Raw genomic sequence first — 27544 nt, forward strand, 5'->3', positions numbered from 1 at the left:
CGAGTCACAGCACTCCTGCCACTTTGTGCCCATTGCTTTGCTGCTCTAGTCTGGGGCATGGTAGTTTAAATTAATAAAATCAATAAATTAAATATCAATAGTATTTGAATAGAAACTATTAAATAGAAACAGTGAAGCGTATTACTATATAATTATGCGTTAGAGCTACCTAGCTACCTCAATTAAAAAATTTGAATTCCCTACCACTATATCCAAAAACAATGGCTACAAAAATGGAACGAAATAACGGTTTTACCTATCGTAAGTAAAATCCACAAAAACTCTTTATCTAAATTAAAATAAAAAATAACCAGCGTAACTATAACTATATGACTACGTATTAAGTACAATATAAAATAACAATCATGTAAATAAAAGGCAAACACTTATCGTTTTTGCGGAGCCTGTAACTGACAGCTGTAACTTTTAAAGAGATTAGGTCCTGCACTACTTTTCAAAACTTTACAGTTTTTGAGGTTAGGCAACATTTTAAAACTGAATATGTAATAAATTAGATCATACATTCATTACTGGCCAAGAATTTAATGTGCATCTCATTTTTTGTTACAGAATTGTAGTATTCCTAACCATTCAAAGGAAAAGAAATTCTGTATTAAACATTGTAACGAACAAAAATTCATATGCAGATTGAAATTAACTGATTAGTTAAACAATGACAGTTTTCCAAAGAGCTAATCGGAGTAACTGGTCTGTTATTGCAATTGCTTTTCTTTTCTACTATTACAATTCATCATTTTGTATTCAATCTTCAATCTTAATGAGCTTGTATTGCCAACTTTTCAGTTATTAAGACAGATGGCTTCTATATGATTATGCAATCATATAGGCTTCTATATGATTGCATAATCCTGTGGTCTGACTTTGTGGCGAAAGCTTCTCTGCTTAAAAAATTGCAAAAATGTTAGGCTTTAGTCATTCTACAATGATTCGACTGTTGGAAACATTTAAGAAGTATGAACATGTGACAGACAGATCTCACGATGGCCAGGAAAGACTTTAAGACAAGAAGAATACTATTTGCCAGGATCATGCTATTCAGTCACACAGGCTGCTAGGACAGTTCATGGGGACAGTTCTGTCAATGATATACAGGAATTCTGCCAGCAGGAAGGTCACTTTTGTATAAGGCAATGATTAGTATTGCATATAAGTCTGGATGCCTCATTTAGGAAGAATGTAGATCCATTGGAATGAGTGTGGAGAAGAGAAACAAAATTAGGTAAAACTCCAGATCTTGAGTACAAGTCCATATTTCGACTAACAATCAGAAACAAAGCAGTGATTGGTAGGTGCCACTCACTGCTTTCCCTGCCCACATGTAACACACCAAAAACATTGTAATACATCAAAGTCTAAATAAAGATAAATAGAAACGGCAATACAGAATTAAAATAAGCAAAAATAACTACGTTTTTTGCTTAAATTCCTTTTGAAGTCGCGTAAAAACTAATCTTTGTTAAAATATCTCTTACCGCTGTTTTTAAATAGGGAACTCGTTTTCCGCTATAACATCAGGGGTAAGGTGGGGGATAAACAGCCTAATTAAGACTAACAATAGCAAGGGCTTGGTATAATCTTTGGTTAAAATATCCCTTACCGCTGTTTTTAAATAGGGAACTCTTTTTCCGCTATAAAAACAGGAGTAAGGTGGGGGATAAACACCCTAACTAAGACTAACAATAGCGAATGCATTCACAATAATCGCCCAATCACAGAACTTAGTTAGTTAGTTAGTTAGTTATTTGGTTTTTAGGAGCATTAGCAACTAAGGCCATATTGCTCCGGGATATGCGGTGGTCATTCCCTGACATTTCCGCATCCTCCGTATTTGGTGGCGACGGGCTCGAACCCCGGTCTAATCAAGAAGCATGTGCTACGCACTGCTGCTCCTACCCACCTGGCTACGGAGGTGCCTAATCACAGAACTCAACCGTACAATATCTCTGTTTAAGACCATGCCCACGGTGCAGATTCAAATTGTATCCAAGATCTGGAATTTAGCCCAAGATTAGTCAGAGAAAGGGTGCTCTTACCAATAAAGACTTCGGCTCTACAAATTACAGATCATGAAAATTAGGTATACAAATTTAAATTGAAAAACAAATTTAATAAATAAACTTACATAAATTTAAACTGAAAAAGGATGGTTGCAGAGTAGAAGTGTCAAAATTTGGTTTCAGCTAGAGAGCAATTGATTACTTGAACAAACTTCCATCTAGTATTCTGAAAGTGGGTAGTCTGAATAAATTTAAGAAATTTAAATTTAACAATGGAATGTAACAGAAGTGTAATGAAATGAAAATGTTGTGGTCAAATATTTAGAGAGAGAGAGAGAGAAAATCTTTTAATTTTTTTTTTTTTTAATGAAAACCTCAAACACGACAGGTATTAGAACCTATAGTACTTAGTACCGTGCTTGGGTTGGAGGTTGAGAAGACAAAAGAAGATATTTCTTGACATTAGACTTGAACTTCTGTAGACTTAATTTTCAGGAAATACGTATGAAGGAATGTTGTTCCAGAAAATGGCAGTTGAATGAATAAACGGGAAGATGAAAAACTGCTTCTGTGAGTTTGAAGTTGGACAGTAAATGGATGTTGGCTGGTGGCGGCACGTGTTCGGACTGTTTTGAAAGAGAGAGCGTGAATTATAGAAGCCAATTCAAAAGAACAGTGCCCATGGAAGTATCTGTAGAAAAGGCATGGACAAGATTTCCAGTCAATGATATAAGGTCATTAATATACAAGAGGAAAAGAACTGAGCCTTGGGGGACACAAGCATTAGTGGAGAAGTTAGAAGACAGAGACCCATCTACAATCACCCTCAGTGAGCGATCAGAGAGAAAACAGGATAACCAATTACAAAAAACAGTTGGCAAACTATAAGATGGAAGCTTGTTTAGAAGACCTTAATGCCAAACATGATCAAAAGCCTTTGAGATATCAAGAGCAACTGTTTGTGTTTCACCGAACTTTTCCATTGAATTTGTCCATAAATGGGTAACATGAGTTAGAATATCACCAGTGGATCAACACTGATGGAATCCATACTGGCGTTCATTGATCAGACAGAAGGTTTCGAAGTAGTTTAAGAGTTGGCAGTTAATTGATTTCTCCATTACTTTAAAAAGAGTAGAAGTAATTGTAATGGGACTATAATTGGATGGGAGGGATTTGTCACCCTTTTTTTGGAACTGGCTGGATATGAGAAAATTTCCTAGCAGAAGAAAAACACCTTTGGAATAAGATAGTGAAAAAAAGGCGGCAAAGAACAGCAGTAAGTTCAGGATCACAGGTTTTAACAACAAGTGGAGAAATACCATCAGGATCTGGAGCTTTCTTAGCATCAAGATTCGTCAAAATTCTTCTGACATCCTTTTGACGGAAGACCACAGGAGGCATTGAATGGAGTGTGTTGGGAATGGTGGGAGGTGTTTTATCAAGATCATTAATACATGAGTTGGAAGAAAAAAGGGATGCTAGTACATCAGCTTTATCCTTGGCTGAAGTGACAACAAAACCATCTGGTTTTGAAAGAGGTGGGAGCAGAGATGGGCAAAAGTTGCAGCCAATAGCTTTGGCAAGAGACAAGAATGCTCGGCTACCATTAGGACAAGAAGCAAGTTTTCTACTCTTAGCCTGTTCAAAATCTAGTTTGGACTGATTAATAACTGCTTTACAATTGTTGCGAGCTTTGATGTACACAGAAAAAGAAACTGAAGAATTGGTAACAAGCCAATTATGATATGCAACATTCTTGTCTTGAACAGTAAAGTGGAGTGTGGGATAAAGGATTCCATTACTACAAGAATAATTTCACTGACACAATCTGAGCAAAAGTTGACATCAGAAGTTTTGAAACAGTAATCCGACCAAGGAAAAGAAATCTTGCAGGTGATCCATTTTGTATTCTTGTAGATCACCAAGTTGTGATCTGGGGTGCCTAAAGGACCACTCACTTTGACCGTGTACTTAAAAGGGTTGTTTGTGAGAAAAAGATCAAGCATGTTGGCTATATGGTTAGGATTGTCTAGTATTCTTGTAGGTAAATGAACAATCTGTGCAAGGTCACTAGTAATTGCAAAAGCCTCAGCATCTCAACCACCTGGATCAGTGTGACTAGAAAATGGAAGCCATCTGGAGTTGTGGACATTAAAATCACCAAGGAAAATTATCTCACTGTTAAGAAAGTTGGACTGGAGAAAGTCAACTTGCGAAGGGAGGAAATCAAAGAGCTCCAGGTGATTAGTTGAGTTGGTAGAACAATAGAGACAACAGATGAATTTGACAGAATGAGGTAGAGAGATTTTAAGCCAGAGAAGATCGAAAAGAGGAGATTCCAAATCACCAAATCTCTGACAGGGAATATCGGAACGGACATATGCACAAGTGCCACCTCTGAGGTGAAAGGAATCATAAAGTAAATAATTTGGGCAAGTGAGATGAGCAGTAGTTGGATCAACCGCTAACTGAGATTCTGTCAGAAAAAGTACATGGGGTTTGGCAGCCTGCAAGTGGAAATGGACATCGTTGAGATTAGAATTGAGACAACACATATTTGTAAAATGAACTAGGAAGTGTTTGGGAGGTTTAGATCTTTTCGCAGATAAGCTTAATCTATTAGTTTGACAATTCATGGTGTATTCAATAGTAAGAAGTGGGGGGACATGCTGTATGGAGTAATGAAATTTTTGGATATGGTGTACACGTGGTAAGAATATACCCAGATCCTTGACATAATGTGGCCTCTACAGTGCCCCCCACATACACACTACTCTGACTCCCTCCTCACTATCTGGCAGAGTAGAGGTAGCAAGATTATACACTAGCTGATCCAGAAGCCTCCTAAAGAGTTACCAATAGGTTTGGTCAGTGAACTAACTAGCAGCTGGCCTGTGAACACCGTTTTAGAGCTGTACCCTTGAAATGTAAAGAAGATTGGATATCACCCTGATGTCCATCATAACCTCAAAAGTCATCAGTCATACTACATGATGGAAGAAACAGGGAAGGGTTGACCGGAACTAGATGAATACAATTGGATATATGTAATTAAAGTTGCAACTGCTCCATCATGGCAAAAGGCCAGGTGCTCACATCAGAATTAAATAATTGATTATGTACAGAACAATTTAAAAAGAAAAATTAAAAACATGTAACATGCCATTATTATTCCTCACATGATGCAAGCATTAACTATTTATAATGTTACATCATGTAAGGTTATATTTACAATATACATAATATACAAGAATGATATTCATACTTTCTGTGGATATGCATTGATGCGCTAATGTTTACAAAAGCATGGGTATGTGTACTTATATCCCAAATGTAGCAAACAAATTTTGTCGTAGCACAGTAGAGCTTGGCAGATGGTGTGGAGAGGAGCACAAGCTTGTTCTTATTGGCTTCTGGGATTCGAGCGAACTGCTAAGACTTCTTTCCTATAGGTTTTATCGGTGCAAACCTTATTCAAGTCGGCATCGAGGCGCTGTACTTCCATTAGCATTTGATTTGGGAGGAAGCAATCTGAGATATCATGTCTCCGATGCTTCGAGCAGAGAATCAGGATTGACTGAAGTTCTGGCTTGGGTATTCGCCAGTAACATGAATCCCAAATGCACAGTGTTGAGATCTGGCCAGTGATCATTTTAACTGTGGCTACCAGTTGCATTTCAATGATATCAGGTAGTCACTGCATCCTCAGTGAAATAGTTAAGACTAGTTCTGTCCTCTGGTGGGAGGCAAGCTTTCCAGTTAGCCCATTTATAGAGACAGATCTCTGCAGTGAGGATTGGCTTCTTCATTGTAGTAGCTGCTGATGCCCACACTTCAGTAGCATACAGGAGTGGAGCATAAATTACTGTTCTAATGTTTGTTTGTTTGGGGATTTATTAGGTGCATCGGCACTTGTGGCCATAGTGTGCTACTGTTCTAATGAATTTCCTAATTATTTGTATTGTTGAAAGTATGATTGTGACATCACAATAATACTTCCTTATGATTGTGCCAATGTAGTCTCTCTCGGAGCCTCCGTAGCCAGGTGGGCAAGAGCAGCAGTGCATAGCACACGCTTCTTGATTAGACCGGAGTTCGAGCCCGTGGGCTGAGAGGTAGCCCGTGACTACCAAATACGGAGGATGTGGAAAGGTCAGGGAATGACCGCCACATATCCCCGGAGCAATATGGCCTTAGTTGCTAATGTTCCTAAAAACCAAATAACAATAACAACGATGTAGTCTCGATGTCACAATCACACTTTCTACAAATGGATTTCGCTAACCTCTTCCAAGCCAAGGATGTTTTTACATAAAACATCTTTTGTGCATACAAGGTACATACGCTTTAATTTTTTTATATGGCTGATGCTGTATAAGCGTGCTTTATTGCAACACTCGACTCTACTAATACTATTACCTGAATCTACAGAGGAACTTAACATTTCTTCAATTGCTTCACCAATGCATATCTCGAGGAAGTAAAAGTACTTCTCTAAGGACAGATATGAAAAGAATGTAAGTGCATGGCTAACTCTTGTAGTTTAGTCTATGTAGCTATAGAGCTATAATGAATCCACTTCTTACACAAGTGCAGAAAAAATGATACCTGAAATGGGCTAAAGACCACCAACACTATTGCTAAGCAATGAAACACAGTTAATTGTATCATTGATAGTTTAGTCTATGTAGCTATAGAGCTATAATGAATCCACTTCTTACACAAGTGCAGAAAAAATGATACCTGAAATGGGCTAAAGACCACCAACACTATTGCTAAGCAATGAAACACAGTTAATTGTATCATTGATAGTACATTTGTTTGGCTCTTTTCACATGAAAAGTATCATAAAAGAAGTAACAAAAAAGCAGGAACTAATAAACTCTGATCTCAAACCATTGAACCATATCATAAAATAATATTTTCAAAAGGATGGCCTACAAAATACTGAATCTCGTGCTGATTCAATTTTTTCTTTTCTTTTTTTAATTCCTTTTTCCCCATTCATTCAGATATGAAAATCCTGCAGATATGAAAATGTACTTTTTATTTTTAAAAATGCTTTTGTGACACTGGTGTCTGAATTAGTAAACATAAAATTCTGTAAAAAAGGATTATATCGGGCATTCAATTCTGCATAAACAATATTGCAATATTTCAGATGTAGTTTTAAAATATCACTCAGTACCTGTAAAGTTTGGACAGTGGGTGCAGGAGTCATTGCAATAGCTCAATATATTAGTACAAAACTAGCTTACCTCTTAAACACAGAGTTCCTAGAAATATTAGACTAATTGCCCCTGCCAATCTGCTCAGATTGCATATGCCATCCACTGTAAAAAAATCTGGTATAAAGGAGAAAATATATTATGCATGGATCACTTTAACATATATAATTTACTATATTCATTCAGACAATTAAAATATTTATTGTAGCACACTGAACTATGAAAGAATAGTATCTAGAGAAATAATGTCACTTTTTTTAGAAAGCATATTTCATTCAATTCAATTTCTGAAATATGAAAACTTTGACCGTATGACAGAACATTTACTGAAATTCAAAATTTACAAAGAGAGAGAGAGAATAATGAGTAATAAAGAATGCTGATTTATATACCAGAGCAATCGATACTGTAGCACCAAACTAGTACACCTGCCAATATTTACAAAAAAAAAAAAAAAAAAAAGAATCAGTAAAGTGTTGTGGATAATTATTACTACGTTAACATAAATTCAGTACAATATTGTCAAACAAAATATCATTCACTTTGTCATCCTCTCCATCACTGAACAGTTGAGTTTTCCAGATTTCACTATTTCTCACTGTATGTAATACCTGATTGTACATGCATTATTAATGGTGGTAATCCATTTCATTCATGGTCATCCTGGTTTCTCCTTCTTCCATTATTTCAACAAGAGATATATGTACTAAAATATTTTTTCCTGAAATTTTCTTCTAAAACCTGGACGGATGCATCTAATGATCTGGTGCATCTTATGGTCCAGAAAATATACTATATACATAATCACACCACCTCTGCCATTAAACTTCATAGGAACACTGAAAAAGGTTCCTTTAAATAGGGAAATAAGGCAAGGAAATATGATACTATCCAAACTTTTGCAACCACACTAGAAAATACATTTTACAACTTAAACTAGGAAGAGGGAGGAAATGAAATCAATGGCTGTATCCTAACTGATCTACAATTTGCTGATATAGTCCTTTTGACCAAAGACTCAGAGATGAAGTTAAATGAACAGAGTCAAGCTTCAGATCAAATCAGCTTAAGAATAAGAGATAATAAAATTAAAGTATGCTGAACAACAATAAGACACTAAAGTGTTTTATGCTGGAGGGCAAATAGACTGAGAGTGAAATCCTATCTACCTTGAACAAATTATTAAATTTGATGATGGGTAGACTGAAGAAATCAAGATGCAAATATAACTTGGCTGAATAGTATCTAGGAAAATGAAAGATATTTTTAAGGGAGAAATTCTGATTTGCCTAAAGGGCAAAGCACTTGACCAATGTGTGTGTTTTAGTACAGGTCAACCATCAGTAATCCGGCAACCGGTAATCCGGTTCCACCGCTAATTCGGACATAATTTCTGCGAACGTAATTTCAAATTACCTGCTGCTACTGGTTTTGTGCCGATGATTGCAACATCAGCTGTTGGTGCAAAGTCGTGAACACTGGCAAGCCATTTCCACTTGTTTTTCTGCATTTATTATTATAACCTGCTCACATTTAGCCCCAGCCATGGTTCCAATGCATAAAGGAAGTGCCTCTCAGTGGTGTACATCGCAAACACAGTACAATGTCCATAACAGATAAATTTGAACTTCTGAAAAAACTCTGACAGCGGTGTGTCTGCAAGAAGTTTGACTCTGCTTAATTGTAAATTCCAGCAATTTCTCTCAGTTCCTCTTATCTTAGTAATTTTCTTTTAGCTATTCCTTTTTTTTTTTTTATAACACACTTATACAAACTTGCAGAAAAACACAACACAATATGATGGATAATACAGCGCACTAACGAACTTGTTTTCACAAAATCTCTAACAATACTGACACACCTATTGCGATGTTTGAGAGTTTATTTTATCATAATTAGTTTTATTGCAGCGCTTGTTGTGCATGCAATAAACTAATCACAAATGACCTTAATATGTATGCCGTAATAGCATCACACATAGATGGCCGACACGGCTTCTCAAGAAATAAAGTAACCTACTGAGCCATGTTGGCCACATATATGCGATATAAAAAAAGTCTCTTTTTTTATATTTTAAGCAAAAATAAACGACAACACTGACATTACAGTATTTATTTTATAATTACTAATCAAATTATTTGCTAAATATTTTTTGGCCTCTGGGGAATTTTTTTTTTTAAACTAGCTTGGCAGTCAATGTGTTAAAGGTAGAAGGAGGTGGTTAGCTGCTGGGTAAAATGTATGTGCTAAAATAACCACTGGTGATCCGGCAAATTCACTAATCCAGCACTCCACAGGTCCCAATGCTACCGGATTAGTGATGGTTGACCTGTATTAACATGCAGGTGAGACCTGGAACTACAGAAAAGATGTACACAGATTAAAAGTTATAAAAAAAACAAATGAACACATCTGGGATACTGAGAGAGAGAGAGAGAGATAGTAAGAGAAACAAATGGATTACAGCAAGAACTCAAAATGGAAATGGGATGGCCATATGCCAGAAGTAAAAATCAAATGAGCAAAGAGAGTAACAGAATGTTGTTGTTTTAGGATTTTATGGCACATTAGCGTCTAAGGCTATAATGCGCCAAGTCAAGTAACAGAATGGATACCTTGTGTACAGCAAATGAGAGAGAGGGGAAGACCAAAGAGGAGATAGTGTACTGAAATAGTGTGAAGTGTTGGAGTATAGTGGATGAGAGAAGTTGAGGAGAGAATAAAATGAAGATTCTGGAGGAGACCTTCATTCACTGCTGAGAATGGCTGAGGAAGAAGAGGCGAACAGTAACACTACAAGCATCTTATGTTTCAGCAAATTTCTATGTGCCTTCTTCTGAGATCAAAAATTAAACTTAAAAATTTGCAGCTTCTTTGTTAGCAGAACCGTAGCTGCTACGCAACCATTAAAGTCTGGAAATTTTAAAGAAGGCACTTAGAGGTGATGAAAACATAACATGCCTTTTAGTGTTATTGATTTTCTGTAAAGTTTATTTCAGAATTAAACTGTCTCAAACTATCTTTATTACAAGAGTTTAACTACCTACATGGCCCTTTCAAAACTAAATTAGATAGAGAATATACTAACAGAAATTTATAATATTTGTTGTTATTAATCACTAAAAAATTAAGGATTTGTTTTTAGGACATTTAATAATTTCTCATGCATCAAACAAAGTTTCAGATGGAATAATTTTTCACATGAGAAAGTATTTCACTGATTCTATTGTGACAAGTTACACGGTGTTAACAATGCATCAGCACACATTATTCCTTGTTTTGAGAGACTACTTAGAAGAAAATTAACTGCTACTACTTAAGTATAGCTTATTCTGAGAAAACTTAACTACACAATTTGAGTAAACAGCTAAGAAAAGTTTTCATCTGCACATGACAGCTAAAAAATATTTTCAAAGAAGTTTAATTCTGTTAATGCAAACTAACATTTTTTTAAGAGGAACAAATTCATGTAATTTTAATTCTAATGCAACTGATTTTAGAAGTTAATATGAATTACAGGGATGGATAACAGAATTACAAAACCATTAGGAAAAACCATTAGGATATTAGGAAAAATCACAGTTAAGAAACATACCAGATACAAACATTTACGTTGGTTCATCACATCAGATACATGCATGTTGATATGACTATAGCATATAAAAAAAAAAAGTAAAAAATTGTTTCATATCCATTATAGAATATCTTCTGATAGAAGACAGCCTGTTACAAACATTACCTGATAGGAAGATCCTGCCAGCAAAGAATCCTTTTAAATAACTGAAACTAAAACGTCTTCTTCTTGATCGCTGGGATTTCCAGAAAGCTATGATAGGAAATATTTTTTTTTGAAGATGGTTGATAATCCTTTTATATGGTTAAAATTTTAGGACAAACAAGTGGACAATTATTAATGATTTTGATGATTTATTCCAGTGTCCTGAAAAAAATTTTTGGGATGTATGAATGTCCAAATGTTTCCAAAATTTTAAAATAATGGTTTACCCAGTGGTTTTTATCATCTCCATACACAAATTCATTTTCAATCTCAAAATAGCATCTACCAAATATAACTTTACAATAGGCATTAGCTTTCTGGTGCTGGACAAATCACTTGTGTAAATTCACCAAGGGCTACTCTAAGAAAATAATGATGCCAGCTGGGCAAATATTTCTCTTTCTTCTCTTCCATCTATAAGCAGTCTTAGTGGTTTAGTATTTGAGCACCCCTGCTGTGCCATTCTGCAGAGTGGTCTTCCATGGACTAAATATTTAGAATTCCAAGCATTATAAAATAAATCTGGAGCTAAGCAAAAATTTTAAATTTACAATGCTTGGAATTATAACAGTACAAAATCTGCAATGCAATCTCCACTGGCTATCTCAAGAATATGATGTTATTAATATCACTGTTTTGCAAATTTTGCAAATCTTGCTGTTTTGAAGATGCAATGTATAACAAGTTACTGATACATTCAAAAGCTTGCCAGTTAAGTTTATACCAACTGATCTATTGAATATTAAAAATTATTAAATCCATTCTTAAAGAAGAAAAGCCACCAAAATTTATTGTAAAATTTTTTGGATCACCACTAAATGAAATGTACTTCCATGTTATGTATAGTGTGCTTGGCATAGTCAACAAGCAAATACTAAAAACTGAATTTTCCAACAAAAAATTGCATAATAGAGGTCATCAGTTATGTGCATCAGATGATCAAAATTCTGAAATTATGTACTGAAAAAAAATCTGTTCTGTTAACTGGAAAAATTTAATTGATCACAAATTCAGGGTGAAGCAATAATATCATTTAATGATAAAATGTTTGACAGTATAAAATGACTTATGAATACCTAGAAAAATGGGCTAAATCCTCAATAAATTCAAATTTATGAAATGGATGTGGATGCTTTTAAAAAAATGCAACAGTACTGGTGGAAGTACAAAAACTATGTAAAAATATTATTGATATGGAATTTCAAACTGACAAAAACTTATTTATTCAGTTTTCTCATCTATAAGAGCTGAAAGAGAGAAGTGATTAATTGATCTTGTTACAGTCTGTGGTCATTATTTTTTTCCGCAGTTTATATTTCAAGAGCAGACCACAAAAAAATTATATGGATTTTTTTTTCTTTGCCCTTCTAGCACATAAAGGAAAAGTTGGAAAAATATTTTCAAAAAAATAAATGTTCAGTGTCAGATGAATGAAACCATTTTTTATGTAAATCCACTATTCAATTATGTTATGTAAAATTAACAAATATAATTTGTTAAATGTTTATAAGATTATCGATTTATGATTGGGACAGGAAGCAGTAGAATAAAAATTTACAAAACAAAATTTACTCAATGAAATACAATTGAGTAAAACTTTTGGCTCCTGATTTATTTTATTAAAATACTGCTAAATTATTCTTCAAATATATTAATGTAATTATTTTGATGATATATTAATTCATACACCCAGTATTTCCATAAATACTATAACAGAGTAACATTGAATTGATTAAATTTTAAATAACAGTTCACATGGTTTAATTAGTTTTATGCACATTTAATTACTTCTTAGAAGTTTTCTCAAAAATGGTGTTGCTTTGAAGAAAAACAACATTAAAGTTTCCTGATGTCACCACTTTAGCTATCAGAGGGAAGGATGCAAAATCTGACAGGATTACACTGTAATATGGTAAATAACACAAAACACATGAGACAACTAACATAAATTTAGAAAATGAAATTTATTGAAAAATCATGAAATGCCTGATGATTTACAAGGTACTACTTTGCATGTGTAATCTTGGGAAGACTGTGCATATCTTAGAAAAAATTCACATTGTATGATAATAAGATTATTATCCATAATAAATGTAAATATCAGTATTATGCTGATGCAATGTGTTACTGCATGTAATAAAAGGTCTGCATTATAAAAATACATGACACTTAACTACAAACTTAATTATGAAGTGCTAATTTACTGAGGTTAAGTATCAGTATTAGCCATATGGTGCAAGGAAACCCTAAGCATTTGTTGTAATGGCCAAAATAAAAATAAAAATAATTAAAAATAATAAGAAATAAATAATAAAATAAACTACATACTTGATTCCCTCCTCGTCCAGTAGACCTTTGAATTTTCCTAAGCTGTCAGTCCTCAACCACCCAGAAGTTGTTTTGTTTTGTTTTTTTTAGTTAGTTGTTGGTGCATCAGCTTCTATGGCCATAATGCACCTCCCAAGATTTTTGCAGTACTCTGATCCAAGCCTGGGGCGGGATTCGAACCTGCGACCTTTGGGTTGCCCGGTAGAAGTAACTTATTCCAGTAATTAATAACTCACTGGCTAAAAGAAAACTTCCTGCAATCCAGCCTAAACTTTTTCCCTCTAATTTGAATTTATGGCCCCTGGTTCTGGAATAATCATTTATAACAGTGAAAATTCCACCATCATTCATTTTACTTTCATCTCTCAGAGCCTTATACACCTCAATCAAGTCTCCTCTAAGCCAGGTGACTAGTTTCCAAGCTCAGTAGTCACATATTTGAAATTATTCCTCATACGAGTGCTCTTTTTGCTGATCTTGCCAGGTGTGCTGCCCATCTTTGAACCCTTTCAAGAAGTGTGATTTTTTTTTAGGACATAATATTCCAAGTATGGTCTTACAATTGCCTGATACAGTTAGCCAGGTGGGAAGGAGCAGCAGTGCGTAGCATATGCTTCTTGGTTAGACTGGGGTTCGAGCCCGTCACCATCAAATACGAAGGATGCGGAAAGGTCAAGGCAATGACCACCGCATATTCTGGGAGCAATATGGCCTTAGTCGCTAATGCTCCTAAAAAACCAAACAACAACAGCCTGATACAATGGGATTATGACGTCTCTACTTCTAGAAGCAAATCATTAGGTAGCCGACACATTTGGTATTAGATGGCTATATGAGAAATGAATGTTACAGCCATACAGCCACAGGTGTTATATTCAAATTGCTTGTATATGAAATGTAAATTTCATATTTATATGAAATTTACATTTCATATACAATTTCATTTTACTTTTATATGAAATGTAAATTTCATATTGAATAGTTACTGTGAACAGTAATTGCATTATCACAATAAAACAAGTATTATTCACAATAATAATTCACAATTTAATTAAAAGCACTGTCCTGTAAATCAACAGACATTTCAGGTTTTTTAATAAAATAAATTTTATTTTATGAATTCATGCTGATTGTGTGTGTGTGTCTTATGTCATTTACTGTACCACAGTGTAATCACGATGGCTTTACATCCTTTTATCTGTAATATAAGGGCTTAGAGGGGAACAGGTCTTCTGTGTGCTATAAGACACTCAGTCTAAAACACTGATGGATCCAATAACTTTCTATCTCAGAAGATTTAGGAGAAGTCCGGTTGGCCTGCCTCCCTAAAATCCACTCATGCACACCTTCTTGATGGTAAGCCCTGTTATGTCACTTAGGTGGCAACAAACGTGTAGAGTGGTTCTCTCCAAGACGCCTGGTCAGCGTGAAGAGGAGAAAACCAAACCCTCCAGCACATGACAGCACAATGAAACAAATGGCCCTCAGTCCCAAGTGAGAGGATCAGAGTGGAAGCAGAGGGTGCTAAGAATCTCTGGGTACGACCAGGTTGCCATGCACGGAAACTGAACTTGGCCTGTTACAACGTATGATCGCTCATTGGTGAAGACAGGATATTAGAGCTGGAAAAGGAATTAGAAAATGTGAATTGGAATATCATCGGTTTGACTGAAACAAGAAGAATAAATGAATCACTTTTAAGTTTATCAAGTGGAAATCTGCTGTACACCAATGGAAACAGTGAAAGGAGCGAAGGTGGAGTTGGCTTTCTGGTCCATAAAGATATAGAAAAACAACATTTTGGATTTCAAAAGTACATCACCAAGGGTGTCAAGACTACTACTCAGGATTTCTAAGAGGTTATAATTTAAAGGTTATAATGATTTATGCACCAACATCGAGCCATGATGATGAAGAGGTTGCAGAAACGTACACCGAAGTTGAGAGTCTTCTGATGAGCAGAAAACCCACTACACTATCATTATGGGGGACTTCAATGCTAAGGTTGGAAAGAGACAAAACAGTGGAGAAAGGGGAACTATAGGAAATTTTGGAATTGGCGAAAGAAATGAAAGAGGTGAGATGTGGAATTTGCAGAATCTCGAGGATTGTCAGTAATGAACACTTTTTTCAAGAAAAGGGTAAACATAAAGTGGGCGTGGAAGAGCCCAAATGGATTAACAACTAATGAAATCAACTTCATCCTCACTAACAGAAGATATATTGTGAATGATGTTACCATCCTGAACAAGGTAAATGTTGGAAGTGATCACAAAATGGTAAGATGCACACGATATAGATGTAAGAAAAGAAAGGAAAAAAACTGACACAAGTAAATAATACAAAGGTCTTTGAGATAACAGAAGAGGAGAAAAAGCAGTATGCACTGAAACTTAAGAACAAGTTTGAGCTTCTGCAGACAGCTCAGGACCCAGATATCGATGAGGAATATTAAAACTTTCTAAAAGTGATACAGCCTATAGGTAAAAAGAAATCCAAAGAAGAAAAAATCAGTCAAGAAACACTTGCAGTGATGAACCAATGACGACGAATGACGAGCAAGATAAACACTGACAAGGAGAAAATTGAGTATAATGAGTTATGCAAAGCTATTAGAAAGAGACTCAGAGAGGACATAAGAAGATTTAACATAAGATAAGGAGAACAAGCATTAAGGGAAAACAGAGGACTTAAATCAGCAGCCATGGGCAGTAATACAGAAAGACAAATGATACTGAAACTGAAGAATAGCGATAGTGTACTTATAAATAGCAGAGAAGGCATAATTGAAATAGCAGAAGACTACTATAGAGAATTATACAAGGAGCGAGGGAATAATGCCAGCAGTGAGGAAGATGGATAGCAAATTAGTAACACATATGACATACCCGACATCCTTCCTGATGAGGTAGAACATACACTAAAGAACACGAAGACTCAGAAAGCCCCGAGGGAAGAAGTTACAGTAGAGTTTTTAAAATTGGGAGAAAGAAACATGGCACAAAAACTGGCAAGGCTCTTCACAAAATGCACTAGAAGAGGTGTGATGCATAAGGAATGGAATAATGCAATCATAGTTCTGCTGCATAAGAAAGGATAAAATCAGAAATTGGAAATTATAAACCAATTAGCTTGTTATCCCACATCTACAAGTTGTTCACAAAGGTCAGATTAGAAAGAATACTTGATGAGAATCAACCAAAAGAGCAAGCTGGCTTTAGGACAGGATTCTCAACTATGGATCACCTTCACAAGTGATCCATGTTTCGGGCACTGTCTTTCCAGTGCCCGAAACATTGCCTTATGCTGTATGGAGTCAGATCCCTTTTCATAATCCACAAATGCCAGGCATAATGTAGTAAGCAAATAAATATAAAACACCATTATGCCTGGCATTTGTGGATTATGAAAAGGCATCTGACTCCATACAGCATAAGGCAATGTTTCGGGCACTGGAAAGACAAGGCATAGATACCCCATATATTATGATTTTGAAGAAAATATATGAGAACGCTACCTCCTTTACTAGACTAGACAAAGACAGTAACAAATTTAAAATTGAAAAAGGAGTTAGACAAGGAGACACAATATCACCGAAGTTGTTTACTGCTACCCTTGAGGAAGCTTTCAGAAGATTAGACTGGTTGCAGAAAGGAGTCAATGTGAATGGAGAGTACCTAAACCATTTAAGTTTTGCAGATGACATTATGGTCATAAGCCACGATCCCAAAGAATTAAGAGGAAAATCTTAATCAGTTATGCACAGTTAGTAAGGATTTTGGACTAAAGATGAATACGGCTAAAACAAAAGTAATGATGAACAAGTATGCCATAGAAAGGGATATAATGATTGAAGCAGCAGTAATTGAAAAGGTGGAGTCATATACTTATCTGAGACAAGACATCAGCTGTAATAATGATAAATGGCTGGAAGTCAAGAGAAGAATAACTTTTGGATGGATAGCATTCAGGAAATATAGTCACATACCTAGGAGTAATATCCCAATTTGTCTGAAACATAAAATAATGAATCAATGTATACTACCCACCATGCGGAAGTGAAACTTGGGCACTCACCAAAAGAATGGAAGAGAAGCTGAGAACTATGCAGCGAAGAATGGAATGAATTATAATGGAATCAGACTGTTAGATAAGAAAAGAAACACATGGATTAGACAGCAAACTCAAGTAAAGGACATTCTTATCAGAACTAAAATGGTCTTGGGCAGGACACATAGCTCAAAGGCATAATGACAGATGGACGAAGAGAATAACAGAATGGTACCCAAGAGCAGCTAGAAGAAAACCTGGAAGACAACGATGGAGATGGACAGATGAAATTCATGAGTTTATGGGTAGTAAATGGATTGCCATTGCACAAAACAGAAGGAAATGGAAAGTTGCTGGAGAGGCCTTCATCCTGCAGTGGTTTGAAAATGGCCGATGATGATGATCTGTAATATATAGAAATAAAGAGGAATTTACCTCAATGCTTTTTTGTAGAATACTTCAACCTGATGCACTCCTGAATTCAATTGAACATAAATCTATTTTTTAATGGCTTACTTCCCTCAAAGACATAAGAATAGTCCGACGTATCCACGATTGATAGCTGATGCACTCCTGAATTCAATTGAACATAAAACTATTTTTTAATGACTTGCTTTCCTCGAAGACCTATAAATAGTCCGACATTCCATGATTGATAGCTAAGGTCCACCAACCTGACCACCAACACACAACCCTTAGTGCCAGAAAACATTGTCTAATAATAAAATCAATAAAATGAATGCAGAGTATAAAAGTTAAAATAATTTAAAACAACTTTCTTCCGAAAGCAGACCAGGGCTTTTCAATGTAATGTCTTGGATAGAAGTAATATGAAGTAAGTTAGTGGGACTTTTTAAAAATTAGAGATTATTTAATATCTTGGCACATGGGTGCAAATGACCAGAAATCCAAGATGAGATATGGGTGACATACAGGTAGTTCTTGACTTTACGAGTTAATTTGTTCCTAGCGCACGCTCATAAAGTGGGAATTTATTTCCCATAAACATAATATTAAAAATAGGGATTACGTTTTCAACAATGAAATTAGTTATCTAATTAGTTTATGTTTAAATAATGATTGATTTATCGAAACAAATGAAAACATAGCCTGTAAAATCAAGCAAATTATATATAAAAAAATTATTTACGACTTACAAATGTTAAAGAATGTTTATTCTTCATCATCATCATCGACTAAATGCACACTCGTTGATCACTCGTTATTGGCTCGGCACTCGGTTTGTTGCACAAGGAGTCGTCTTTTCAGAAATGTTTCGAGAGGTGTTTGTTTCCAAGATAATCTTATAAATTTCACGATTGCATGCATAACCATTTTTTAACAGTGCACACAAATTGCAACTAACACAATTTGGATGGAGTAACAAGTTTAGGAAGCTTAAAAAAAAAAAAGGAATGAAGAGAAGATTCTGAAAATTTATATATGTTTTTTATACGATTGAATATTTCAGTAAAGGGGAATAACATTTTGCCGTAATAACGTAAAAAAAACCACACAATTCCAGCTATGGGTATTTTCACAAAAGAAGATCAAGTTTACTACCCACTTATAATTGCTTGCAGTAAGTAACAAAAAAGCACAATAAACTGGAAAGTGCTAATTGTTTTTATAGTTTTATGGTAGTGACCTCCAAGAAATGTGCTTTAGAAAAATATCACAAAGCCATTCAAAATTAGTTCTTATAATGGAACATACGATGACGATGAAAGTGTAGTGCATTTTAATGATTTGAATTGGTAATTAATACAATTTACAAACCACGCTCACAACCTTTTATATGGCCTTAAGGTCACGCTTGTGACATTAAAAATGACATTTTAGAGAGATAAATAGCTTAGTTATACAGCAAAAATTTCAACTTCCGAGATCTTGAAACAAATTACCAAAAAACAATGTGTTATTGGGTTCACATTACAGTATTTTAATGTTACAATGGTGTCTCTGGAACTGATTAATTATCGTAAAGCGGGGCACACTGTATTGTACAATTATGCACGTGGTTTGGAATGCGGTATTTATGAATGTTTAACATTCATTTTTTGCATTTTTTGCATTTTGAAATGTTCATATTTCGATTTTATTGACACTTGGGGGGAAAAAACTCGTAAACCCGGGAACTCGTAAAGCGAGTGACACTAAATTTAGTGTAGTTCCATTGTATACAATAAAAAGGTGTGATTTTCGAAGCTAATTCCAATGCCCCTGCCCTAGATGCACGGGCTGTTTTGTTTCACCCTCACATATATAGTACACCGTGTCAAGCCTTGATAAGATGCATTGAGATAAATTCCTCTTTATTTCTATATATTAGTGTACAAATGTAGAACTCATTGAGCATCATAGATCTGTTACTGCATACATTTCCATTAACATATATGTATCTTTTAAGGTTCTTACCAGTGTCAGTTACTGGAAGTGATGTTCACACCCTAACATAACCCTTAAAGTTACTTAAGCCTATTGTCCTAGTTTTAATTTCTCATTTGTTTCAATTGTCATTATCCTCCACATACCATTTCAATGTCAAAAGATTCACCAGCTTATATGGCCCCACACAAGAACTACCAAGATATGTGCAAGTGTTTCCCCTGAACCCGTAAGTTTTTTTCAGTGTAATAAGTTCCCAAACTTATGACATCAGCAGAGAAGAAATGTTCTAAAATAACATTTCTTCTACCTACTAGGGTCAGTCATGTTGTTTTAAAATTTCCTCCCCATAAAGAAACTTTCAGATTCCATCAAGCCTACTGAATTGAATTAATCCATAAAGCGTTCAGTACATATTCCCTCTTATCATGACTGGGCAGAATTGCAGACACAAATACATTCTGAACTAACTCTCAGATTTCCCCCCCCCCAACATGCCCTCGTACTTATCCATTAAATTCTTAGTTTGTGTGCAGTTAATATCACTAGTCCCCCCACATGAATAATAATACTCTTTACATTCCTTAAATTTTGAAATGTGTTTATTATATCATCAATTTTTGCTCCAAGTAGACATACACTGGTTATAGTCCCCCTTGTTGTTGCTTGTGGTTTTATGTTGTTGTTGTTGTTGTTATTTGGTTTTTAGGAACATTAGCAACTAAGGCCATATTGCTCCGGGAATATGCAGTGGTCATTTCCTGACCTTTCCGCATTGTCCGTATTTGGTGGTAATGGGCTCGAACCACGGTCTAATCAAGAAGCGTGTGCTACACACTGCTGCTCCTTCCCAACTGGCTATGGAGGTTTTTATGGCACAAAAGCTGCTTTGGCAATATTGCGCCTGTTCAAGTTTTGTTAATTTAACTTTAATGTTGTTACTGATGTTGGAATATTAGATACGGCTGGTAAAGTTTATTAGACTGAGGTATGTGAAGTGTTCATTTATATCTGATTTTTCTCCCAAAATGAGTTCAGGGCTCAATGGTTCATTTGCATACGATTTGAAAGCTGACTGGCAAGCAATTTGGTAACGTGGACATTGTATGATGATGTGTTTCACTGTTAGTATGGTCTGACATTGAGGGAATTGTGGAAGATCATCTTTCGTTAGGAGGTAAGAGCGTGTTAAATGTGTGTAGCCGATGCAAAGCCAGGCGAAGATAATCTCTTTGTGGCCGAAAACTTGATTTCCAGGATTTCAGCTGTTCAATTTGTTATTTGTTTGAGATTTCCAGGTCTGTGTCTATATATTTTCTGAGACTTTTCGAATGACGTTTTTAAAGTCGTATTGTGTGGATTTTATGCAGGTGAGAACTTTCATTTGATGGATGTTTTGCAGCTTGATCAGCACGTTCATTTCCCAGTATTCAAGAATGTCCAGGAATCCAACTCTGGTTTTTAGTCCTAAGAAGCAATAAGCAGGAAATAATTTTTCTTAGATACAGATGAGATGGATGATTTTGTAGCTGTAAAGCATATACTGCACTTAATGAGTCCGTAAAAATTATACACTTTACGATGGAAGTTTTGGCAACGTGATCTAGTGCGAGACTTATTGCAAACAGTTCAGCACTATAAATGCTACACTCTATTGGAAGAGATTAATAAATTATGCTGTTTGGCAGGACCACTGCAGCACCAATGTGTATATCCATCTTGGATAATCCATCTCCCCATTTCCTTTACAATACTCATAGAGACACTTTGGAATGAGAGGAGTCTACACCTGGAAACTCCCCCACCCCAGCCACAGCCTAAACTGGAAGTATATCATTTGGCAGTTTCCTATATATATGAATCCCTGATGACTTTAATAACTGTAGCATATCATTAGAAAACATGACATAAGGCAGGGTTCGCATATTTCAATAAATCCTTTAATTCCTTTTAGACGAATAATGTAAGATATGGAAAAGCAAATTTCATAAAATAATAACAAGAAATATTTACTCAATTTAAAAATAAAAAGCTTGAAGTAACATGTTTTTTACAGAAAACTGTTTTGATCAGAGAAAATAAAATAATAAAACTCAAAAAAGAAAATATATAATTTTCTTTTTTGGGTTAAACTTACCTCTTCTTAATAAAATGGTAATAATTACTGGAGAAATATAAATACCAATGGACCAAGCTACAGATATCTACAAAAAAAAAAAAAATAATAATAATAATAACAACAAATAAACTACATATTTATTTTAATAATGATAATAATAATAAATGCATATAAGGTATGACAATAAAGTTCCTGGATTGGTGCAATTTTAAAGAACACAAAGTGAAGGAGCTCAAAAATGGTTTTATTTTTATTCAAAGTAATCACCACCTGATTGAATGCACTTAATTACACTGTTCTAAAAGTTTCTGAAAAGAGTTGGCAATGATATCCAAAGAGATGATGTTCAGTTCGGGGGTTACAATTTTATTTATTTCAGGATGTTCTCAATGTCCTGAACTCTCTTTCCTTTGAGGGCAGTTTTCCTCTTGGGAAAGAGGAAGAAGTTCACTGGCACTAGATCAGAAGAGTAGGTGGATGATTGAGTATACAATGCCACATCTCATCAAAAATATCTTCACAAGTGTAGATTGGGGGGAGACATTGTCTTGCAAAAGGAACAAGCTGCCTTTTTCTTGAAATTGCAGCCTCACCCAAGAAATGTGCTTTAATAGTCTTAGAAACACTTGTTACTAGATGCAGCAATGACTCTCTCTCTCTCTCTCTCTCTCTCTCTCTCTCTCTCTCTCTCTCTCTCTCTCTCCCTCCCCCCCCACATGTACAAATTCCTTGTAAATCACACCAGCTGTTGAACAACACGATCTGCATCATCTTGATGGACTTCTGTAAAAGAAACCTTTTGGGCCATGGTGATGATTTTGAAGCTCACAGCATGCTCTGATGCTTTGTCTCTGGGTGGTATGGAAACACCCAACACTCATCTCTGATGACAATACAGTTAAGGAAATTAGGATTATCTTGACAAGTGTGGACAAAGTCTCTGCATGATGACACTCTTCATTACTTCTGCTCATCTGTGAGGCACAAAATTTTCAGACCTTCCTTTTCCCTAAATCTTCATGCAGAATTTTACAAATCGTCTCCTTATTTATAACATGAGGATTCTGAGGATCAAGCGATGATCTCTCAACACAATTTCCCAAACTTCTGCAACTGTCATCATTTAGAGAGGCTAAAAAATGCCCACTTCTTAGATCATTGCAAACATCCTTACATCTGTCTTTGAACCAGTTATACCATTTAAACACAGTGGTATGACAACATTTTATTACCATAAAGTTTTTAATATTTCATTCATTTCTGTTGCAGAATTTCACAGTTTAAAGGAAAATTAATATTCATTCTTGTTCCATTGCAAAACCATGACACATATGGTTAACACTACTAACGAAACCGTTGTTACTTGCAACCTGTCAGCCTACTAGACAATCTCCACCACCATCTGTTGGTAGAGATTGTCCAGTAGGAGAAGTATGAACTACATACAATATACCACTCCCATTTATTTTCAAACTCCTCAAACATAACTGAGAGGAAAGTGGAGGAGAGATTGTTGAGGATAAACATAAAAAAGGCACCTGGGGTGGATGGGATCTATCCAGTTATATTAAAGGAGGCAGCAAAGGAAGTATGCAAACCCCTAGCCATAATTATGAGAGCTTCTTTGGACTCAGGGGAGGTACCCATAGACTGGAGATGTGCAAATGTAACCCCAATTCACAAAGGAGGATCAAAGGCTGACACAAGTAATTATAGACCTGTTAGTTTAACTTCTGTTCCAGGTAAATTAATGGAGGCACTGGTTAAAGAAGCACTGCAGGATCATCTAGACAAGAATTCAGTTATAGCTCAGACGCAGCATGGTTTTGTTAAGGGCAGGTCTTGCCTGACCAATTTGATTGGATACTATGATGTAGTCACAAAAGAACTGGATGCAGGGAATAACTTTGATATTATATATTTGGATCTTAGAAAGGCTTTTGATACTGTTGCACATGGAAGACTGCTGCACAAATTGGAGCAGTGTGGCATTGGAGGCAAATTGCTGCTATGGATAAGGGGATGGTTGAGTGGCAGAAGACAGAGAGTGGTAATCAATGGACACTGCTCAACGTGGACTAATGTTATTAGTGGAGTTCCTCAAGGTTCAGTGTTGGGTCCATTGTTGTTTTCGGTGTTTATGAATGATATTGATGATGGGATATCAAGTTTAATGTCTAAGTTTGCAGATGATACAAAGGTTGGCAGGGTCGTTAAGGACACTACTCACGCTATGCTGCTGCAACAGGATCTGGAAAGGTTGAACAGATGGGCTGAGAGGTGGCAAATGAAGTTTAACATTGACAAATGTAAAGTACTACATATGGGTAACAGTAACCCCAGAGCAATGTATCAACTCTGCGGTACTACACTGACAGTGGTGGAGAATGAAAAGGACCTGGGGGTAATTGTGCAGGCAGATATGAAGTTCTCTGAGCAGTGCAGACGAGCTGCAAGAGTAGCTCATGGTGTCTTGTCAATGATATACAGGAATTTTTCTAGCAGGGATAAGGAGGTGATTATTCCCTTGTATAAGGCAATGGTTAGGCCACATCTTGAGTACTGTATACAGGTCTGGAGGCCTCATTTCAAGAAGGATGTAGAGCTGCTGGAATGGGTACAGAGAAGGGCAACAAGATTAGTAAATGGAACAAAGGGTTGCTCTTACGAAGAAAGGCTTAAGTTTTGCAAATTACAGAGTCTGGAGACTAGGCACCGGCGAGGTGATCTGATAGAGGTGTATAAGGCTTTGAATGGTTTGAGCATGCTCAATGCCAATGGGATTCTTCATCTTTCTCAGAATAATCACCTCAGAGGGCATAAATTCAAATTGAGGAAGGACGGATGTCGGATAGATGTGCGGAAATTTGCCTTTGGCCAGCGGGTGGTTGGTTGGTGGAACCGACTTCCATCACTTGTTGTTGAAGTTGATAGCCTAAACAAATTTAAAGCTCAACTGGACAGGTATTTCGAACGAACGGAGGGGTGAAATGGGAGAGGGTTTTTTTTTTTTTTTTGGCTGATGCTGAATAAGCTTGCTTTCTTGCATCATATGCCTCTACTAATGCTAATGCTAATGCTAATAACCACAACACCAGTCTAGGAACTTTATTGCCACACCTCGTATGTAAACAGAGAGAGAGAGAAAGACAGAAAGAAAAAAAAAACTCTGCACCAGGCATCCTCAATTGTGACTTCATGCACAATTGGGAGTGCCTAATATGTGCAAGTGCGACTGGTGCACTGACTCAATACAAGGACAGAGATTGGCACTACTACTCATTGTTTCAAATACATGTAGTTCCCACTATTGTGTATTTCTTTCATGTTCACAACAGTTACTCTTTTTAGTTATGTGCAAAAATAGATTTACATTTTATTGAAGAACTGACTTATCTGAGGGTAACAAATGCAATTTCTGTTCAATAACAAATGCAAGTTCAATTAGCAAAACAATTTATATAGAAACAGAACACGAACTCTGAGTTCATCTTATATTAGCCTCAAATCTTAAAAATGTTATGATTATGTGGTATTATTTTGACATCTCATACTTGGATTTAACACCTCATAGAGGTGTCAAAAACATGCCACAGGAATGATGGTCCTGTTGACTAAACTACTTCCCACAGTTGTTGCAAACTGGGATAGTAGTAGTAGTAGTGGCATGTGATGCAAGAAAGCAAGTGTATGAGCTTATGCAGCTTCAGCCAAAAAAAAAAAAAAAAAAATCACACTATTCCCTCCAAATGCCTATCCAGTTCCTCCTTAAATTTATTTAACCTATCAACTTCCACAACGACAGATGGAAGTTTGTTCCAGCAATTAACCACCCACTGGCTAAAGGCAAATTTCCGCACATCTATTCTACATCTGTCTTTTCTTAATTTGAATTTATGACCCCTTAGGTTCATAATCTGAACAAGTGGAAGAATCCCATCAGAATTCAGTGTGCTCAACCCATTCAAGGCTTTATATAGCTCAATCAGATCTCCGTGCAGGTGCCTAGTCTCCAGCCACTGAAATTTGCTGAACTTAAGCCTCTCTTGGTAAGAGGATCCCTTCATTCTCCTCACCAATCTTGCCCTTCTCTGTACACGCTCAAGCAAATCTACATCCTTCCTAAAATGAGGCCTCCAGACCTGCACACAGTACTCAAGGCGTGGCCTGACCATTGCCTTATACAGAGGGACAATCACCTCCTTTTCCCTGCTGGAAAAATTCCTATATATCACTGACAAAACCCCATGACCTGCCCTGGCACCCTGTCTGCTTTGCTCAGAAAACTTCATATCTGACTGCACAATTACTCCCAGGTCTTGTTCATTTTCTGCCACCTTAAGTGTAGTACCACACAGTTGGTACATTTCTCTGAGGTTACTTCTACCCATATACAGTACTTTGCATTTATCAAGGTTAAACTTCAGTTGCCACTTCTTAGCTCATCTGCCCAAATTATCTAGATCCTGTTGCAGTAGCACACTGCCATTACTGTCATTAACAACCCTGCCAACCTTTGTATCATCTGCAAACTTCGACACTAAGCTTGATATACCTTCATCAATATCATTGATAAATATTCAAAACAACAGAGGACTCCAACACCGAACCCTGTGGGACTCCACTAATAACATTAGTCCACGAAGAGCAGCACCCATTAATTACCACCCTCTGTCTTCTCCCACTCAACCATCCTTTTATCCATTGTAGCAACTTACCCTTAATACCATTCTGCTCCAATTTGTACAATAGTCTTCCCTGCGCAACAGTGTCAAAAGATTTCCTGAAATCCAAATATATGATATCAAAATTACTTTTTGCATCCAGTTCCTTTGTAACCAAATAGCTCATCCCATACATGTTTAATTGAGATCTGGTGACTGGGGAAGCCAGCACAGTAGGCTGAATTCACTCTGATTTTTCTGGAACCAGTTCTGTACAATTCTGGCCTTATGACATGGCACATTATTGTGCTTCAAGAACACATTTGCAGATGGATCCACCACTTAACATAAAAGAGGCACCTGGGGTGGATGGGATCCATCCAATTATATTAAGGGAGGTAAGCAAACCCATAGTCAAAATTATGAGCATCACTGGATTCAGTAGAGGTCCCTATGGACTAGATATGAGCAAATGTCTCCCCAGTTCATAGAGTAGGATCAAAGGGTGACATGAATAATTACAGACTCCTGTTAGCTTAACTTATGGTCCAGGGAAAATAATGGTGTCTCCGATTAAAGAAGTAATGTAGGATCATCATCTAGATGATGATCCTGCATTACTTATATACTTATCTAGTGTATTAGACAGTAATACACTTATACTGTAGTCACAGCATGGATTTGTTAAAGGGCAATCCTGTCTGACCAATCACATTGGATATTATGATGCAGTAACAAAGGAACTAGATGCAAAAAAAAATAATTTTGATATCATATACTTGGAAAACTTTTGATACTGTTGCATATAAAAGACAGCTGTACAATTTGGAGAAGCGTGGCATTAAGGACAAGTTACTGCTCTGGATAAAGGGATGTTGAGTGGGAAAAAAACAGAGAATGCTTATTAATGGACACTGCTCTTCATGGACTAATGTTATTAGTGGAGTCTCCCAGGGTTCAGTGCTCAG

General features: G+C 36.1%; 1 protein-coding gene across 1 annotated transcript in view; it reads right to left on the reverse strand.

Moving 5' to 3' along the window:
* Nucleotides 1–27544, reverse strand: part of LOC150087813 (phosphatidylserine lipase ABHD16A) — a 227562-nt gene that overhangs the window by 185348 nt on the left and 14670 nt on the right. Inside the window, exons 3-4 of the mRNA XM_090370439.1 lie at nucleotides 21931–21997; nucleotides 7280–7366 (exon numbers count right to left, since the gene is read on the reverse strand). Coding sequence (XP_090226565.1) covers nucleotides 7280–7366; nucleotides 21931–21997 — 154 coding nt within the window. The remainder of the gene's footprint in view (nucleotides 1–7279; nucleotides 7367–21930; nucleotides 21998–27544) is intronic.

Source organism: Mastigoproctus giganteus, chromosome 3, assembly GCF_048544385.1.
Source record: "Mastigoproctus giganteus isolate SK-2022 chromosome 3, ASM4854438v1, whole genome shotgun sequence".
NCBI classification, from domain to species: Eukaryota; Metazoa; Arthropoda; class Arachnida; order Uropygi; family Thelyphonidae; genus Mastigoproctus; species Mastigoproctus giganteus.